Here is a 15,254-nt window from a genome sequence, read left to right on the forward strand (position 1 = left end):
AAAACAGACAAAAGGTCTTTTAGTAGGTGTTTTAGTCCATAAAGTCCAGAGGAAAGGTCATAATTGACCGGTCATAGTTGACCTGGTTAATTCCACCTGTTTTAAAAGTGCAGATCTCTTTCGTTCTTTGTTGTAATTAGTCTTGCTCAGATAAATCTAAATATAAAAGATCTGACGGCAAAAAGCCAGTTCCAGACGGATGGATCACTGGCAGCTTATTGCATGTTAGCATTAGCGCATTGGCTTACTTACTTTTATAAACATATAGATGTAGTATTTACATATAGGTCTGAACGCGCTGCTGTGATTATCATCTGGAACTCACGCTCCGCTTCCTGTTCGTTAAGTATTGATTCATTTGTGGCGAGATTGGGCTGATTCTCCTGAAGTAACAGGAGCAGGAAGTGGAGCTCTGCATTTTTAAGGTCATTTTCGTGAAAAAGGCTTATTAGTCATTTAAGTGCATATGATTTTCTGATTCTGGCTTCGTTTAGTGGGTTAATTCCTGTCTATAATTATAAATGTGCTGAAAAATGACCAAGAGTAACAAATAAATTTTCGGACCCTTAAAATATGTGTTAATGTTTTCATACATTTGTGTTTGTTAAATATTTATATTTTGTGACTTTAGAGGAGTTTGGGCCAGTGCACGATACGCAATGTCATGTTTTTACAATCAAGTCAAATAATAAACCTAAACAATATTGACTGGGATGAAATTAGCAAAATGTTCAGATATAATTGTGTCGAATGTTCCACAGTGTGGTATTTATCTTAATTACAAAAAAGAAAAGCTTGAAAATGGGTTACACAGATATGTTATAGATGTGTTATAGATATGTTATAGATGTGTTATAGATGTGTTATAGATGTGTTATAGATGTGTTATAGATGTGTTATAGATGTGTTATAGATGTGTTATAGATATGTTATAGATATGTTATAGATATGTTATAGATGTGTTATAGATGTGTTATAGATGTGTTATAGATGTGTTATAGATATGTTATAGATGTGTTATAGAGGTGTTATAGATGTGTTATAGATGTGTTATAGATGTGTTATAGATATGTTATAGATATGTTATAGATGTGTTATAGATATGTTATAGATATGTTATAGATGTGTTATAGATGTGTTATAGATATGTTATAGATATGTTATAGATGTGTTATAGATGTGTTATAGATGTGTTATAGATATGTTATAGATATGTTATAGATATGTTATAGATATGTTATAGATGTGTTATAGATGTGTTATAGATATGTTATAGATATGTTATAGATGTGTTATAGATGTGTTATAGATATGTTATAGATATGTTATAGATGTGTTATAGATGTGTTATAGATATGTTATAGATATGTTATAGATGTGTTATAGATGTGTTATAGATATGTTATAGATATCTTATAGATGTGTTATTGATATGTTATAGATGTGTTATCTATAACTGTTGACAGTGTGTGTGCTTGTGTTGTAGTTGTGTTGACAGTGTGTGTGCTTGTGTTGCAGTTGTTGACGGTGTTTGTGCTTGTGTTGCAGTTGTGTTGACAGTGTGTGTGCTTGTGTTGTAGTTGTGTTGACAGTGTGTGTGCTTGTGTTGCAGTTGTTGACGGTGTTTGTGCTTGTGTTAGAGTTGTGTTGACAGTGTGTGTGCTTGTGTTGTAGTTGTGTTGACAGTGTGTGTGCTTGTGTTGCAGTTGTTGACGGTGTTTGTGCTTGTGTTAGAGTTGTGTTGACAGTGTGTGTGCTTGTGTTGTAGTTGTGTTGACAGTGTGTGTGCTTGTGTTGCAGTTGTGTTGACAGTGTGTGTGCTTGTGTTGCAGTTGTTGACGGTGTTTGTGCTTGTGTTGCAGTTGTGTTGACAGTGTGTGTGCTTGTGTTGCAGTTGTGTTGACAGTGTGTGTGCTTGTGATGCAGTTGTGTTGACAGTGTGTGTGCTTGTGTTGCAGTTGTGTTGACAGTGTGTGTGCTTGTGTTGCAGTTGTGTTGACAGTGTGTGTGCTTGAGTTGCAGTTGTGTTGACAGTGTGTGTGCTTGTGTGGCATGTGTTGACAGTGTGTGTGCTTGTGTTACAGTTGTGTTGACAGTGTGTGTGCTTGTGTTGCAGTTGTGTTGACAGTGTGTGTGCTTGAGTTGCAGTTGTGTTGACAGTGTGTGTGCTTGTGTTGCAGTTGTGTTGACAGTGTGTGTGCTTGTGTGGCATGTGTTGACAGTGTGTGTGCTTGTGTTACAGTTGTGTTGACAGTGTGTGTGCTTGTGTTGCAGTTGTGTTGACAGGGTGTGTGCTTGTGTTGACAGTGTGTGTGCTTGTGTTGCAGTTGTGTTGACAGTGTGTGTGCTTGTGTGTGTGCTTGTGTTGTAGTTGTGTTGACAGTGTGTGTGCTTGTGTTGCAGTTGTTGACGGTGTTTGTGCTTGTGTTGCAGTTGTGTTGACAGTGTGTGTGCTTGTGTTGTAGTTGTGTTGACAGTGTGTGTGCTTGTGATGCAGTTGTGTTGACAGTGTGTGTGCTTGTGTTGCAGTTGTTGACGGTGTTTGTGCGTGTGTTGCAGTTGTGTTGACAGTGTGTGTGCTTGTGATGCAGTTGTGTTGACAGTGTGTGTGCTTGTGTTGCAGTTGTGTTGACAGTGTGTGTGCTTGTGTTGCAGTTATGTTGACAGTGTGTGTGCTTGTGTTGCAGTTGTGTTGACAGTGTGTGTGCTTGAGTTGCAGTTGTGTTGACAGTGTGTGTGCTTGTGTGGCATGTGTTGACAGTGTGTGTGCTTGTGTTACAGTTGTGTTGACAGTGTGTGTGCTTGTGTTGCAGTTGTGTTGACAGGGTGTGTGCTTGTGTTGACAGTGTGTGTGCTTGTGTTGCAGTTGTGTTGACAGTGTGTGTGCTTGTGTTGCATTTGTTCACAGTGTGTGTGCTTGTGTGGCAGTTGTGTTGACAGGGTGCGTGCTTGGGTGGCAGGTGTGTTGACAGTGTGTGTGCTTGTGTTGCAGTTGTGTTGACAGTGTGTGTGCTTGTGTTGCAGTTGTGTTGACAGGGTGTGTGCTTGTGTTGCAGTTGTGTTGACAGTGTGTGTGCTTGTGTTGCATGTGTTGACAGTGTGTGTGCTTGTGTTGCAGTTGTGTTGACAGTGTGTGTGCTTGTGTTGCATGTGTTGACAGTGTGTGTGCTTGTGTTGCATGTGTTGACAGTGTGTGTGCTTGTGTTGCAGTTGTGTTGACAGTGTGTGTGCTTGTGTTGCATGTGTTGACAGTGTGTGTGCTTGTGTTGCAGTTGTGTTGACGGTGTGTGTGCTTGTGTAGCAGTTGTGTTGACAGTGTGTGCTTGTGTTGCAGTTGTGTTGACAGTGTGTGTGCTTGTGTTGCAGTTGTGTTGACAGTGTGTGTGCGTGTGTTGCAGTTGTGTTGACAGTGTTTGTGCTTGTGTTGCAGTTGTGTTGACAGTGTGTGTGCTTGAGTTGCATGTGTTGACAGGGTGTGTGCTTGTGTTGCAGTTGTGTTGACAGTGTGTGTGCTTGTGTTGCAGTTGTGTTGACAGTGTGTGTGCTTGTGTTGCATTTGTTCACAGTGTGTGTGCTTGTGTGGCAGTTGTGTTGACAGGGTGTGTGCTTGGGTGGCAGTTGTGTTGACAGTGTGTGTGCTTGTGTTGCAGTTGTGTTGACAGTGTGTGTGCTTGTGTTGCAGTTGTGTTGACAGTGTGTGTGCTTGTGTTGCAGTTGTGTTGACAGTGTGTGTGCTTGTGTGGCATGTGTTGACAGTGTGTGTGCTTGTTTTACAGTTGTGTTGACAGTGTGTGTGCTTGTGTTGCAGTTGTGTTGACAGTGTGTGTGCTTGTGTTGCATGTGTTGACAGTGTGTGTGCTTGTGTTGCAGTTGTGTTGACAGTGTGTGTGCTTGTGTTGCAGTTGTGTTGACAGTGTGTGTGCATGTGTTGACAGTGTGTGTGCTTGTGTGGCAGTTGTGTTGACAGGGTGTGTGCTTGTGTGGCAGTTGTGTTGACAGGGTGTGTGCTTGGGTGGCAGGTGTGTTGACAGTGTGTGTGCTTGTGTTGCAGTTGTGTTTACAGTGTGTGTGCTTGTGTTGCATGTGTTGACAGTGTGTGTGCTTGTGTTGCAGTTGTGTTGACAGTGTGTGTGCTTGTGTTGCATGTGTTGACAGTGTGTGTGTGCTTGTGTTGCAGTTGTGTTGACAGTGTGTGTGCTTGAGTTGCAGTTGTGTTGACAGTGTGTGTGCTTGTGATGCAGTTGTGTTGACAGTGTGTGTGCTTGTGTTGCAGTTGTGTTGACAGTGTGTGTGCTTGAGTTGCATGTGTTGACAGGGTGTGTGCTTGTGTTGCAGTTGTGTTGACAGTGTGTGTGCTTGTGTTGCAGTTGTGTTGACAGTGTGTGTGCTTGTGTTGCAGTTGTGTTGACAGTGTGTGTGTGCTTGTGTTGCAGTTGTGTTGACAGTGTGTGTGCTTGTGTTAAAGTTGTGTTGACAGTGTGTGTGGTTGTATGACATGTGTTGACAGTGTGTGTGCTTGTGTTGCAGTTGTGTTGACAGTGTGTGTGCTTGTGTTGCAGTTGTGTTGACAGTGTGTGTGCTTGTGTTGCAGTTGTGTTGACTGTTTGTGTGCTTGTGTTGCATGTGTTGACAGTGTGTGTGCGTGTGTTGCATGTGTTGATAGTGTGTGTGCTTGTGTTGCAGTTGTGTTGACAGTGTGTGTGCTTGTGTTGCATGTGTTGACAGTGTGTGTGCTTGTGTTGCAGTTGTGTTGACAGTGTGTGTGCTTGTGTGGCATGTGTTGACAGTGTGTGTGCTTGTGTTGCAGTTGTGTTGACAGTGTGTGTGCTTGTGTTGCATGTGTTGACAGTGTGTGTGCTTGTGTTGCAGTTGTGTTGACAGTGTGTGTGCTTGTGTTGCAGTTGTGTTGACAGTGTGTGTGCTTGTTTTACAGTTGTGTTGACAGTGTGTGTGCTTGTGTGGCAGTTGTGTTGACAGGGTGTGTGCTTGGGTGGCAGTTGTGTTGACAGTGTGTGTGCTTGTGTTGCAGTTGTGTTGACAGTGTGTGTGCTTGTCTTGCATGTGTTGACAGTGTGTGTGCGTGTGTTGCAGTTGTGTTGACAGTGTGTGTGCTTGTGTTGCATGTGTTGACAGTGTGTGTGCGTGTGTTGCAATTGTGTTGACAGTGTGTGTGCTTGTGTTGCAGTTGTGTTGACAGGGTGTGTGCTTGTGTTGCAGTTGTGTTGACAGTGTGTGTGCTTGTGTTGCAGTTGTGTTGACGGTGTTTGTGCTTGTGTTGCATGTGTTGACAGTGTGTGTGCTTGTGTTGCATGTGTTGACAGTGTGTGTGCGTGTGTTGCATGTGTTGACAGTGTGTGCTTGTGTTGCAGTTGTGTTGACTGTGTGTGTGCTTGTGTTGCATGTGTTGACAGTGTGTGTGCGTGTGTTGCATGTGTTGACAGTGTGTGTGCTTGTGTTGCAGTTGTGTTGACAGTGTGTGTGCTTGTGTTGCATGTGTTGACAGTGTGTGTGCTTGTGTTGCAGTTGTGTTGACAGTGTGTGTGCTTGTGTTGCATGTGTTGACAGTGTGTGTGCTTGTGTTGCAGTTGTGTTGACAGTGTGTGTGCTTGTGTTGCAGTTGTGTTGACAGTGTGTGTGCTTGTGTTGCAGTTGTGTTGACAGTGTGTGTGCTTGTGTTGCAGTTGTGTTGACAGTGTGTGTGCTTGTGTTGCATTTGTTCACAGTGTGTGTGCTTGTGTGGCAGTTGTGTTGACAGTGTGTGTGCTTGTGTTGCAGTTGTGTTGACAGTGTGTGTGCTTGTGTTGCAGTTGTGTTGACAGTGTGTGTGCTTGTGTTGCATGTGTTGACAGTGTGTGTGCTTGTGTTGCAGTTGTGTTGACAGTGTGTGTGCTTGTGTTGCATGTGTTGACAGTGTGTGTGCTTGTGTTGCAGTTGTGTTGACAGTGTGTGTGCTTGTGTTGCAGTTGTGTTGACAGTGTGTGTGCTTGTGTTGCAGTTGTGTTGACAGTGTGTGTGCTTGTGTTGCAGTTGTGTTGACAGTGTGTGTGCTTGTGTTGCATTTGTTCACAGTGTGTGTGCTTGTGTGGCAGTTGTGTTGACAGTGTTTGTGCTTGTGGCATGTGTTGACAGGGTGTGTGCGTGTGTTGCAGTTGTGTTGACAGTGTGTGTGCTTGAGTTGCATGTGTTGACAGGGTGTGTGCTTGTGTTGCAGTTGTGTTGACAGTGTGTGTGCTTGAGTTGCAGTTGTGTTGACAGTGTGTGTGCTTGTGTCGCAGTTATGTTGACAGTGTGTGTGCTTGTGTGGCATGTGTTGACAGTGTGTGTGCTTGTGTTGCATGTGTTGACAGTGTGTGTGCTTGTGTTGCAGTTGTGTTGACAGGGTGTGTGCTTGTGTTGACAGTGTGTGTGCTTGTGTTGCAGTTGTGTTGACAGTGTGTGCTTGTGTTGCATTTGTTCACAGTGTGTGTGCTTGTGTGGCAGTTGTGTTGACAGGGTGTGTGCTTGGGTGGCAGTTGTGTTGACAGTGTGTGTGCTTGTCTTGCATGTGTTGACAGTGTGTGTGCTTGAGTTGCAGTTGTGTTGACAGTGTGTGTGCGTGTGTTGCAATTGTGTTGACAGTGTGTGTGCTTGTGTTGCAGTTGTGTTGACAGGGTGTGTGCTTGTGTTGCAGTTGTGTTGACAGTGTGTGTGCTTGAGTTGCAGTTGTGTTGACAGTGTGTGTGCTTGTGTCGCAGTTATGTTGACAGTGTGTGTGCTTGTGTGGCATGTGTTGACAGTGTGTGTGCTTGTGTTGCATGTGTTGACAGTGTGTGTGCTTGTGTTGCAGTTGTGTTGACAGGGTGTGTGCTTGTGTTGACAGTGTGTGTGCTTGTGTTGCAGTTGTGTTGACAGTGTGTGCTTGTGTTGCATTTGTTCACAGTGTGTGTGCTTGTGTGGCAGTTGTGTTGACAGGGTGTGTGCTTGGGTGGCAGTTGTGTTGACAGTGTGTGTGCTTGTCTTGCATGTGTTGACAGTGTGTGTGCTTGAGTTGCAGTTGTGTTGACAGTGTGTGTGCGTGTGTTGCAATTGTGTTGACAGTGTGTGTGCGTGTGTTGCAGTTGTGTTGACAGGGTGTGTGCTTGTGTTGCAGTTGTGTTGACAGTGTGTGTGCTTGTGTTGCAGTTGTGTTGACGGTGTGTGTGCTTGTGTTGCATGTGTTGACAGTGTGTGCTTGTGTTGCAGTTGTGTTGACAGTATGTGTGCTTTTGTTGCATGTGTTGACAGTGTGTGCTTGTGTTGCAGTTGTGTTGACAGTGTGTGTGCTTGTGTTGCATGTGTTGACAGTGTGTGTGCTTGTGTTGCATGTGTTGACAGTGTGTGTGCTTGTGTTGCAGTTGTGTTGACAGTGTGTGTGCTTGTGTTGCATGTGATGACAGTGTGTGTGCGTGTGTTGCAGTTGTGTTGACAGTGTGTGTGCTTGTGTTGCAGTTGTGTTGACAGTGTGTGTGCTTGTGTTGCAGTTGTGTTGACAGTGTGTGTGCTTCTGTTGCAGTTGTGTTGACAGTGTGTGTGCTTGAGTTGCAGTTGTGTTGACAGTGTGTGTGCTTGTGGCATGTGTTGACAGGGTGTGTGCGTGTGTTGCAGTTGTGTTGACAGTGTGTGTGCGTGTGTTGCAGTTGTGTTGACAGTGTGTGTGCTTGTGTTGCAGTTGTGTTCACAGTGTGTGTGCTTGTGTTGCAGTTGTGTTGACAGTGTGTGTGCTTCTGTTGCAGTTGTGTTGACAGTGTGTGTGCTTGTGTTGCAGTTGTGTTGACAGTGTGTGTGCTTGTGTTGCATGTGTTGATAGTGTGTGTGCTTGTGTTGCAGTTGTGTTGACAGTGTGTGTGCTTGTGTTGCAGTTGTGTTGACAGTGTGTGTGCTTGTGTTGCAGTTGTGTTGACAGGGTGTGTGCGTGTGTTGCAGTTGTGTTGACAGTGTGTGCTTGTGTTGCAGTTGTGTTGACAGGGTGTGTGCATGTGTTGCAGTTGTGTTGACAGTGTGTGTGCTTGTGTTGCATGTGTTGACAGTGTGTGTGCTTGTGTTGCAGTTGTGTTGACAGTGTGTGTGCGTGTGTTGCAGTTGTGTTGACAGTGTGTGTGCTTGTGTTGCAGTGCGATGCGGGTGCTGTGTGTCCTGTGCAGTCTGCTGGGCTGGCTCTCTCTCTACTTGCTGCTCCGCGCTGCATTCAGGGGCCACACTGCGGAGTGGAGCTGTCGCCTGGTCACTCTGTCTCATGGAGTGGTCATCGTGCTTCTGACTGCCTATGTGGTCTTCATCGATGGACCGTGGCCCCTCACACACGCAGGTCCGTGGCCCCTCACACACGCAGGTCTGTGGCCCCTCACACACGCAGGTCTGTGGCCCCCCACACACACAGGTATGTGGCCCCTCACACACACAGGTATGTGGCCCCTCACACACACAGGTATGTGGCCCCTCACACACGCAGGTCTGTGGCCCCTCACACACGCAGGTCTGTGGCCCCCCACACACGCAGGTCCGTGGCCCCTCACACACGCAGGTCCGTGGCCCCTCACACACGTAGGTATGTGGCCCCCCACACACGCAGGTCCGTGGCCCCTCACACACGCAGGTATGTGGCCCCCCACACACACAGGTATGTGGCCCCTCACACACACAGGTATGTGGCCCCTGACACACGCAGGTCCGTGGCCCCTCACACACGCAGGTATGTGGCCCCCCACACACACAGGTATGTGGCCCCTCACACACACAGGTATGTGGCCCCTCACACACACAGGTATGTGGCCCCTCACACACGCAGGTCTGTGGCCCCTCACACACGCAGGTCTGTGGCCCCCCACACACGCAGGTCCGTGGCCCCTCACACACGCAGGTCCGTGGCCCTCACACACGTAGGTATGTGGCCCCCCACACACGCAGGTCCGTGGCCCCTCACACACGCAGGTATGTGGCCCCCCACACACACAGGTATGTGGCCCCTCACACACACAGGTATGTGGCCCCTGACACACGCAGGTCCGTGGCCCCTCACACACGCAGGTATGTGGCCCCCCACACACACAGGTATGTGGCCCCTCACACACACAGGTATGTGGCCCCTCACACACGCAGGACCGTGGCTCCTCACACACGCAGGACCGTGGCCCCTCACACACGCAGGTATGTGGCCCCTCACACACGCAGGTATGTGGCCCCTCACACACGCAGGACCGTGGCTCCTCACACACGTAGGTCTGTGGCCCCTCACACACGCAGGACCGTGGCCCCTCACACACGCAGGACCGTGGCCCCTCACATAGCAGGTATGTGGCCCCCCACACACGCAGGTATTTGGCCCCGCACACACGCAGGTATGTGGCCCCCCAAACACGCAGGTCCGTGGCCCCTCACATAGCAGGGATGTGGCCCCTCACACACGCAGGTATGTGGCCCCTCACACACGCAGGTATGTGGCCCCTCACACACGCAGGTCTGTGGCCCTTCACACACGCAGGTCTGTGGCCCCTCACACACGCAGGTCTCTGGCCCCTCACACACGCAGGTCTGTGGCCCCTCACACACGCAGGTCTCTGGCCCCTCACACACGCAGGTCCCTGGCCCCTCACACACGCAGGTATGTGGCCCCTCACACACGCAGGTCTCTGGCCCCTCACACACGCAGGTCTGTGGCCCCTCACACACGCAGGTCTCTGGCCCCTCACACACGCAGGTCCCTGGCCCCTCACACACGCAGGTCTGTGGCCCCTCACACACGCAGGTCTCTGGCCCCTCACACACGCAGGTCTCTGGCCCCTCACACACGCAGATCTCAGGTGTGGCCCCTCACACACGCAGTTCTCTGGCCCCTAACACGCGCAGGTCCCTGGCCCCTCACACACACAGGTCTCTGGCCCCTCACACACGCAGGTCTCTGGCCCCTAACACACGCAGGTCCCTGGCCCCTCACACACGCAGGTCTCTGGCCCCTAACACACGCAGGTCCCTGGCCCCTCACACACGCAGGTCTCTGGCCCCTAACACACGCAGGTCCCTGGCCCCTCACAAACGCAGGTCTCTGGCCCCTCACACACGCAGGTCTCTGGCCCCTCACACACGCAGGTCCCTGGCCCCTCACACACGCAGGTCTCTGGCCCCTCACACACGCAGGTCTCTGGCCCCTCACACACGCAGGTCCCTGGCCCCTCACACAAACAGGTCTCTGGCCCCTCACACAAGCAGGTCTGTGGCCCCTCACACACGCAGGTCCCTGGCCCCTCACACACGCAGGTCTCTGGCCCCTCACACACGCAGGTCCCTGGCCCCTCACATACGCAGGTCTCTGGCCCCTCACACACGCAGGTCTCTGGCCCCTCACACACGCAGGTCTCTGGCCCCTCACACACGCAGGTCTCTGGCCCCTCACACACGCAGGTCCCTGGCCCCTCACACACGCAGGTCTCTGGCCCCTCACACACGCAGGTCTCTGGCCCCTCACACACGCAGGTCTCTGGCCCCTCACACACGCAGGTCTCTGGCCCCTCACACACGCAGGTCCCTGGCCCCTCACACACGCAGGTCTCTGGCCCCTCACACACGCAGGTCCCTGGCCCCTCACATACGCAGGTCTCTGGCCCCTCACACACGCAGGTCTCTGGCCCCTCACACACGCAGGTCTCTGGCCCCTCACACACGCAGGTCTCTGGCCCCTAACACACGCAGGTCTCTGGCCCCTAACACACGCCTCACAGAAGTGTCTGGGGCCCTCACTGTGTTTTTCAAGTGGTAAAAACCTCTTTTGTGATGTTCTTTATGTGGAATAAAAGGTTTGTGATGATGGATTCAAAGACTTTGTGTAAAAGTCTCTCTTTGGGCCTCAAGACCAAAGACCAAAACCTCAGTTTTCTGCCAATCCAGGATTTTATCTCTAAAATGTGTTTTAAAAAAGCGTTTGGATGTAAAGCTGTGTGTCCTTCAGTCCACGTCTCCTGAGGACACCACCGAGAGCCAGCACCAAAGGGTTAAAAAGCACAGGGTCTAAAATGGACCCCTGGGGTACACCAACTGTGATTGTATGGCGCTCGTATCTACATCTAACAGCACCAGAGGAACAAGGTGTTTAAACACATTTACATGTACTTAACATAACAGGGTTCAGTCTAATCCCGTAGAGACACTTTCTAGAGTCCTAGCCTCCTAATCTGACCCGAGTCTTGACCCTCACACTCTTCTGCCCCAGGCTCAGAGAACACCGAGCTGCAGGTCCTCGCCCTCTGCGTGTGTTTGGGCTACTTCCTCTTCGACTTGTCCTGGTGCGTTCTCCACCACAGCGAGGGCGTGGTCATGCTGGCCCACCACGCGGCCAGCGTCCTGGGCATCCTCCTCACGTTGTGGCTGGGCTCGTCCGGCTGTGAGACCTGCGGCGTCATCTTTGGCAGCGAGCTGACCAACCCGCTCCTCCAGAGCCGCTGGTTCCTGCGCGAGTCGGGCCGGTACGACTCTCTGCTGGGCGACGCCGTGGACGTGCTGTTCATCGTGCTGTTCGCCGGCGTGCGCGTGGGCGTGGGCACCTTCATGTTCCACCACCAGCTCACGTCGCCACGCCCTGCCCTGGTCATGAAGCTGGGCGGGGTGGTCATGTATGCACTGGCGTGGGTCTTCATGGTGGACATCGCACGCTTTGGGTACAAGAAGAGCAGGGGGAGGTACAGGAAGTGGAAGGAGGCGCGGCTGAGGGCGGGGCAAGACTGACCATGGGGCGAGACTGACCACATGGGGTGAGACTGACCACACGGGGCGAGACTGACCACACGGGGCGAGACTGACCATGGAACACTTTTGGGTGCGTTTTTATGATAAATGGAATTCGATTTTTTTGGATGATTTTCTAATAATGACCTTGTTGTCCATCATTGTGGCAGCTTTAGCTTTAGCTTTAGCTTTAGCTTTGGGGCTTTTCGCTGTTTGTTTTGTACAAAAATGTGAGAATATAAAGCAGTGATGTTTGGACTGAAATAAAAATGAATAAAACAACGTCATTGTTTCTCTTTTTAATAACCTGTGTCAGGATCTGTCATCAGGGTTAATTATAACTTCATAAAAGGTCCATATCCAGAATAACACAAGTATTACATGTTAAAAGCAAAATGCATTAAAAAATAAATCTAAGGCTTATAATATATATTTATGTGCTACTCTTTAAAATCACTCATATTTTCTCACTGTTTACATATTGTGTACAATTTGAGCATATTTCCACCTCTGCGCAGTCGCAGGAACGCTGCGCAGTCGCATGGAACGCTGCGCAGTCGAATGGAACGCTGCGCAGTCGCATGGAACGCTGCGCAGTCGCATGGAACGCTGCGCAGTCGCATGGAACGCTGCGCAGTCGAATGGAACGCTGTTTGATTCCGGTAATGTCCAAATGATACAGATATTTGAGTTGATCCTGGAATCGTAGCTCTTGCAGTCCTGAAGTGGGGCCCCCTGGTGGTGTAGATGTGTCCAGTGTTTGACTCTGCAGTCCATTTCAGTGTCCGGGGGTCCGGGGGTCCGGGGCTGCGAGGGCCCGAGGGTCCGGGAGTCCGGGGGTCCAGGAGTCCGAGGGTCCGGGGGTTCGAGGGTCCGGGGGTTCGAGGGTCCAGGGGTTCGAGGGTCCGGGGGTCCGAGGGTCCGGGGGTTCGAGGGTCCGGGGGTCCGAGGGTCCTTGGGCGGGTACAGCGCCCTCAGTGGTCAGTGCTCATATGACTGAATCTAAAAACAGATAAAGTTGAGCAAAAACAGACATAAATGAAACATTTACATTTTTAGAGTGAAAGGTTCTGCTCCTTATCCAGAAGCTTCTTCAGTGGGCTCCATGTGTTTGGGGGCCTGGGGGCCTGGGGGCCTGGGGGCCTCACGGCGTGTTTAGACCAGGCCACGTACCATTAAACTAGTTAAACATTACTTCAATAATCAGTTTTCACCTGGTTAAATAAAGGTTTATATTAGGATCAAGTGCATTATGGGACGGCCTGAAGGAGACTCCTCCCTCTCTCTGGCCCCTCCCACTACACTGATGTCACACTCAGGTGCTGTTTGTATGAGTGATGATGTCATGTGGGCGTGGTCACGTTTGCAGATCTCACATTGGGGGGATTATGAAACTTGGCAGAATTGAAGACGACCAAGAAACGGTTCATTTCCATTTAGGACCAACTCTGAAACGCCCCCTAGTGGCAGTAAACGGACATTGTGACATATGGATCCTTTTTTGACAGATTCCTGGCTTCTGTATGTTCCACGTCTTATACAGCCAGTAGATCATTGTAATAGTTCCAGATGATCATATTATAATTTACTCATTAATAAATGACAAATGCTTGAACATGGTCATAACAGTCGTGGACATGACTCAAACCAACTCTGAACAGAAGCAAAGACAAGATTTATGACTCAAGAATGACCGCGCCCTCTTTTCTCGACTTTATGTTGCAAGTCAACGAAGAGAAGGAGATCTCAACGAGTTCTTTCACCATGGAAACCAACCACGCCCGAGGTCAAAGGAGGTCAAATGAAGCAAGGAGACAAATACCTCTCACTCGACTGTCTAGGAGACGACATTGTGCAGCGAGAGGAGGGCCCCCCAGCGAGAGGAGGGCCCCCCAGCGAGAGGAGGGCCCTGAGTATCAGCCACTGTACGGCCCCCAAGCGAGAGGAGGGCCCTGAGTATCAGCCACTGTAGGGCCCCCAGCAAGAGGAGGGCCCTGAGTATCAGCCACTGTACGGCCCCCAGCGAGAGGAGGGCCCTGAGTATCAGCCACTGTACGGCCTCCCAGCGAGAGGAGGGCCCCCCAGTGAGAGGAGGGCCCTGAGCATCAGCCACTGTACGGCCTCCCAGCGAGAGGAGGGCCCCCCAGCGAGAGGAGGGCCCTGAGGCAAAGGAGAGCTGTGTCAGAGCGTGTACCAGTGTAGTCCGAGTGTGTGGTGGCCCCGCTGAGGCCCCGCTGCAGCCGCCTGTACTTCTCCTCCACCTCCTGAGGAACACACAGAGACATCATCACCACAGGGTTCATTTAGCCCTGATCCCCCATGATCCCCCAGACCGGGCCCCCGATCCCCCAGACCGGGCCCCCGATCCCCCAGACCGGGCCCCTGATCCCCCAGACCGGGCCCCGAGGCAGAGCTCTGCATTAGTTTAATCCTGATGCCCCGGGCGGCACACTGGGGGTCACAACACACAGTTGTAGTGATTATGTTGTAAAGTCATGTTAGCTGCCCGAGGTTGTGCCGGGACAGAAAAGATCTGTAGTTTTCCACCTGACAATGTGAAACACAAACACAATCAGTTTATTGCCATTTGTCAATGAACAAAATTCACAAACATAGGAACTTGTTCTGGTGAATCGATGCAACCCAAAACAATAAAACAATGAACAATGAATAAGTCATAACAATAAGCTATCAGATATATATATATATATATATATATTAAAGAATAAAAAGAATACTCCGAGGGGAGTGGCCTCCTGCCCGAGGGGAGTGGCCTCCTGCCTGAGGGGAGTGGCCTCCTGCCTGAGGGGAGTGGCCTCCTGCCTGAGGGGAGTGGCTCAAATAGTCCGTGTCCAGGGTGTCCAGAGTCCTGCAGATGTACAGGTCCTGCAGAGATGGGAGTTTGCGGCCGATCACCTTCTCAGCAGAGGGCGCTGTAGTCTCTGTTTGTCCCTGGCTGTGGCTCCAGCGTACCACACGGTGATGGAGGAGGTGATGGAGGAGGTGATGGAGGAGGTGATGGAGGAGGTGATGGAGGAGGTGATGGAGGAGGTGAGGATGGACTCGATGATGGCCGTGTAGAACTGCTCCATCATCAGCTTGTCTTTCCTCAGCTGCTGCAGGAAGTTCATCCTCTGCTGGTTCTTCTTGATGAGGAGCTGATGGTGGCTCCTCCCACTTGAGGTCCTGGTGATGGTGGCTCCTCCCACTTGAGGTCCTGGTGATGGTGGCTCCTCCCACTTGAGGTCCTGGTGATGGTGGAGCAGAGGAGATGGAGGAGTCCACAGTGGAGATGGGGGAGTCTGAGATGGTGAGGGGGGGTGACTTCCCTGAAGTCCACGATCATTTCCACTGTCTTCTGGACGTTGAACTCCAGGTTGTTACCGCTGCACCAGGACACCAGCCGCTCCGATGAGGGTGGTGTCGTCATGGTGATGAGGGTGGTGTCGTCATGGTGATGAGGGTGGTGTCGTCATGGTGATGAGGGTGGTGTCGTCATGGTGATGAGGGTGGTGTCATCATGG

The 15,254-nt window shown here is 50.3% G+C and overlaps 2 protein-coding genes across 2 annotated transcripts in view; one reads left to right on the top strand and one right to left on the bottom strand.

Moving 5' to 3' along the window:
• Positions 1 to 8,133: 8,133 nt before the first annotated feature.
• tlcd5b (TLC domain containing 5b) lies at positions 8,134 to 11,730 on the top strand. Its single transcript, XM_072445598.1, has 2 exons — positions 8,134 to 8,323; positions 11,219 to 11,730. The coding sequence occupies exons 1-2, from the start codon at positions 8,134 to 8,136 to the stop codon at positions 11,728 to 11,730; spliced, it is 702 nt and encodes a 233-aa protein (XP_072301699.1).
• Positions 11,731 to 12,099: 369 nt separating this feature from the next.
• Positions 12,100 to 15,254, bottom strand: part of arhgef12b (Rho guanine nucleotide exchange factor (GEF) 12b) — a 121,164-nt gene continuing 118,009 nt past the window's right edge. Inside the window, exons 35-36 of the mRNA XM_072445465.1 lie at positions 13,925 to 13,994; positions 12,100 to 12,732 (exon numbers count right to left, since the gene is read on the bottom strand). Of these exons, the coding sequence (XP_072301566.1) occupies positions 12,719 to 12,732; positions 13,925 to 13,994 (84 nt within the window). The 3' untranslated portion in view covers positions 12,100 to 12,718. The remainder of the gene's footprint in view (positions 12,733 to 13,924; positions 13,995 to 15,254) is intronic.

The sequence above is a fragment of the Eucyclogobius newberryi genome, unplaced genomic scaffold (assembly GCF_026437365.1).
Source record: "Eucyclogobius newberryi isolate DKJ021-1_F unplaced genomic scaffold, fEucNew1.0.hap1 SCAF_15, whole genome shotgun sequence".
Classification (NCBI taxonomy): domain Eukaryota; kingdom Metazoa; phylum Chordata; class Actinopteri; order Gobiiformes; family Gobiidae; genus Eucyclogobius; species Eucyclogobius newberryi.